General features: G+C 46.6%; 1 protein-coding gene across 1 annotated transcript in view; it reads right to left on the bottom strand.

Moving 5' to 3' along the window:
- Positions 1–4392, bottom strand: part of VPS50 (VPS50, EARP/GARPII complex subunit) — a 147074-nt gene that overhangs the window by 117893 nt on the left and 24789 nt on the right. Inside the window, exons 3-4 of the mRNA XM_018557585.1 lie at positions 4045–4167; positions 2317–2388 (exon numbers count right to left, since the gene is read on the bottom strand). Of these exons, the coding sequence (XP_018413087.1) occupies positions 2317–2388; positions 4045–4167 (195 nt within the window). The remainder of the gene's footprint in view (positions 1–2316; positions 2389–4044; positions 4168–4392) is intronic.

Genomic DNA, 4392 nt, shown 5'->3' with positions numbered 1-4392 from the left:
CCAATCCTTCCACTGGCTTCCATCCCCCGCCCCCCTCTGTCAATCCCTGCACTGGCTTCCAATCGCCCAAAAGATCAAATTAAAAATATTAACAATCACTTACAAAGCCATCCATAACTCTGCCCCCGGCTATATCTCCAACCTTGTCTCAAAGTATCACCCTAACGGTCCCCTCCGCTCCTCCCAAGACCTCCTGCTTTCCAGCTCCCTCGTCAACTCCTCCCATGCTCACCTCCAGAACTTCTCTAGAGTCTCTCCCATTCTTTGGAACTCCTTACCTCAATCTGTCCGTCTTTCTCCCACCCTGACTGCCTTTCAGCGATCACTTAAGACTCATCTCTTCAAGGAAGCCTATCCCACCACAACCTAACTATCACATTCTGAAACAATTCATCCCCACACAGCTACCTCCTCATGTATCACTGGCCCCTCCCTCTTAGATTGTAAGCCCTCATGGGTAGGGCCCTCCTTACCATCTTGTTTTGAATTGTATTGTGATTGTAATGTCTTCCTTATATTGTAAAGCGCTGCGCAAACTGTTGGCGCTATATAAATCCTGAATAATAATAATGTTAATATGGGGTTGTGCCCCCACGCTATTGTGGCTATAGCACTCTGTACTCTTCTGGGAAGGCTTTCCACAAGATTTTTGAGGGTGTCTATGGGAATTTGTGCTTATTCACTCAAAAGAGCACATTCGGCATTACAATTCTCCCCAAAACTGATGGTTTAGGGGTCTGTGCAGGCCACATGAGTTCCTCCACCCCAGACACCTCAGGCCATGTCTTTATAGAGATGGCTCTGTACACAGGGGGCAGTCGTGGTGGAACAGAAAAGGGCCTTCACCAAAAAGTGTGGCCACAAGGTTGGAAGAGCACAATTGTCTAAAATGTCTTTGCATTTTGTAGAATTAACAGCACCCCTCGCTGGAAACTCCAATCAACAGGATGAAAGCGTGTTGGTGATTTCATGGCCATAGGTCTGACAAGGGCCCTTCTCTACAGTATGCTGCCAAGGGACAGGCTTTTCTACTCAGGGTTGTGGCCACTTTCTAAATGGACCTGGAATGCAATAAGTAGACATTTCATTGGGCTTTAAGCCAATATTCACAGATTAACCCCTAAGCGACCAGTGACATACATAGTACGTCACTGGCAGCAGGCCCATTTAAACATACTCCTGGCGGCTTTACTCTGTAGTAGCGATTCTGGCGACTCAGTTGCCGCCAGATCACTTTTAAGAGCCGGTGAACTGCACGACACTCCTGCCTAGTTTCCTGGGCTCCGCTGACCCTCCTATGGGCCTGGGACCGGCATCTTAGGTGTTGGCGGGTAGCTGGGGAGCAAAGCGGCGAATGTCCATTTACCGATCTTCTCCCCGTTCTATGGGACCGGGAGCGATGCAATTTACATCCGGTCCGGTACCTGGGCAGTCATTGCTCTGCTCCTAAAGCCCAGCAATAAGCTATTGATGTGGGATCTGCACTTCAATAGCTTATTTAAAGTGTAAAGGTGGCACTAGGGGTCTTTTGGACCCCCAGTATCACCTAAAGAGTACCTGTCACCAACAATATGCTATCACATGGGGGGCTTGTAAGCACTGCTATGTGATAGCAAATTCAAGTTAAAAAAAAAAAATAGGTTTTTAAAAATAATATAAAAATAATGTAAATTTCGGGTGCGCCTATGTACGAGAACGATGATCGCACTAAACATGGTGGGTACCGCAGCACACGCCAGAGTGAGAGCAATAACACTAGGGTCAATATTTATGCGTATCTCTAAACTGACGACCTGTGGGGGCTTTTAAAGCATCGTCTATGGACTTTTTGGGGTACTGAATTTTGTCGCCGTTTCACAGACGCACACAATTTTTCACCTGGGCATGTTTAAAAACAGACTTTTTCATTTAATTTTCTTTAAGCCCTCTTCTATTCTATTGATTTCATGATTTGCAGGTGAAGAATCAGACTCATTGCAATAATCTTTTACCATTTTATATTGAATTAACGCCAGGAGGAGATTGTTCTGATCTTGGAGGTCTCTTGGGCTGATGGATCAGGCTATTGTTTGAGATGTAAATGCCAGAATCCCCGTTAATGAGCAGAAAATCTAAGTGGTCTTTTATTGAATCTACACTGCGGGAGTCAGAGCTCTCCTATAGACTTTCATCAATAAAGTTTGCATTTGTTGTGGGAGCTCATGATTCTCACTGCTCCGGAAAAAGCCTGGAAGGATTACAACGTATCTAACAATAGCTCACCCTGTAACCCCAAATATATAGAGAAGGATGAACAAAATAACAGAGTATACTCACCGCTGCCTGCTGTCTCTTCAACTTATCTCTGTACTCTTCAATCTCCTGCAGACTGAAGACTGGTGGAAGCTTCTGCATAGAGGAACACAAGTAAATGAGTCATTTTACTGCAGAAATGGCTAACAATTATATCATTAAAACCAGAGAGCACAATCAAAAGGAACAACAATCAGTGATCTACTACTGCTATCCAGGAAACAGTCATGTAGTGGTTAGCACTCCTGCCTTGCAGCACTGGGGGTCCCCGGTTCAAATCCCGGTGAGGTCACTCTCTACAAGGAGTTTGCATTGTAACGTTTAGGGTATTTAAGGATCCTTAGCCAGCCGTATAAGCGAATAAAACGTATGATTCTCGGCGGGTTTTCTAGCATGCTGGTTCGACAAAAGACGTGCAACCGTACAGTAAAAACGGTCGCACGCCTTCCATACACCTTGCAATAATCGTACGATCGCGGGATTTCCCACGATTATCGCAAGGTGTGTGGGCACCTTAAGGCTGGGTTCACACCTGGGCGTTCGTAATATGCGCGCTTGATTTGCGGTCCACGAAGCGCGCGTCTACGAAAGCTATCAGGCTGTATTCTTATGGATACGCGAGGAAATACGCCCCCCAAAGAAGCTCCTGTACTATTTGGCGCGTGGGGCGTTTTTCAGCGTGTTTCGCCTAGGTGGGAACCATGCCCATAGGAATTAATAGGAGTTCACTGCTTGAGCGTTTTTCAGTGCTTTGATCAGCGCTGAAAAACACCCAGGTGTGAACCCAGCCTTAGAAATCGCCAGAGGCCCAGATCCCAGTTATACTCCAGAAAACCCAGCTCCTTCCCTGCAACACTATATGTTTTCTGGACCCTCTCAGCCCCTCTGGCCGAGAGTCCTGGGCGCCAAACACACCAATCACCATAGTGACACGGCACTGTCCTGTCACAGCATGCTCTCCCTGTGCTTGCGTGGGTCTCCTTCAAGTACTCCAGTTTCCTCCCACACTCCAAAGACATGCTGCCAGGTGGATTGGCTCCTGTTTAAATTGGCCCTGCGTACCTGTAAGCTAGAGACCTTAGATTGTACGTTCTTTGAGGGCGGGGACTCCCTGTGTTCTCCCTGTGCTGGTGTAGTTGTTCTCTGTGCACCAAAGACATGCTGGTAGGTTAATTGGCTCCTGTCTAAATCGACCCTGTATGTAAGCAAGGGTGTTTGTACTGCTCTTCTCTCTGACACGCTGTCACAGGAGGCTGAGTGAGCGGTGTAGGGAGGAGAGCTCAGCCTCCTGTGACAGAGCGGCATGTCTCCGCCCACACACCGCTCTGCTCTCCTCACAGCGCTCGCCTCCCGCAGCGCTCGGCCGGCTATCACAGTTTCCCTCCTCCCCGCTGGGACACAGAGCAGCGCCCAGCGGGGAGGAAAGAAAGCAGGGATGCGCCGATCGGCAGGAAAATGGCACTTTCAGCATTATGCCAAAAGTGCAATTTCTGGCAGATATATCGGTGCATTCCTATTTAATACCTTTTATTATTCTTCATTAATTGTTTTTTTTTTTATCTGCCTGGAGGGAATGACCCTCCATGAACAATCCTATCCCAGTACACATTGGATTATAGAGCAACCCAGATACACATAGCTATTTGTTAATAATAGCAGTTGTAAATAAGTTGTAAAAAAAGAAGACCGGGATGCACATGTTCCTGTGGTGTACACGGAGCAGTTTCACATGTGTATCATAATGCTGCTAACCTCAAGCTCATATTGGACTATATCCAGCGAGTCATTGGAGAAGTAGACTTCTTCGATGCTGTTGATGATCTCCTGTTCAGCTTCAGGATCAATGGCCTTTTCACGAAATTCCCGCTGCTCCTCCTTTAAAAGAAAACAATTGTGTGAATTCTTATGCAGGTGCAAATATGTTAGAATACGAATACGTGATAAATATTCATAAACTAAGATTCAGTTACGGTAATAAGTGCCAAAGATGCTTTGACCACACGGCAACTCTTCCTCTGCAACTAGATGGGTTTGCTGCACCCATGAAAGGTTTTGTTTACTTTTAGGGATGAATGGAACCATGGCCACCCCTATCCTATA

This window comes from Nanorana parkeri, unplaced genomic scaffold (genome assembly GCF_000935625.1).
Source record: "Nanorana parkeri isolate BGI_ZX_2015 unplaced genomic scaffold, ASM93562v1 scaffold291, whole genome shotgun sequence".
Lineage (NCBI taxonomy): Eukaryota > Metazoa > Chordata > Amphibia > Anura > Dicroglossidae > Nanorana > Nanorana parkeri.
This window is presented reverse-complemented; position numbering and strand designations above follow the sequence as displayed.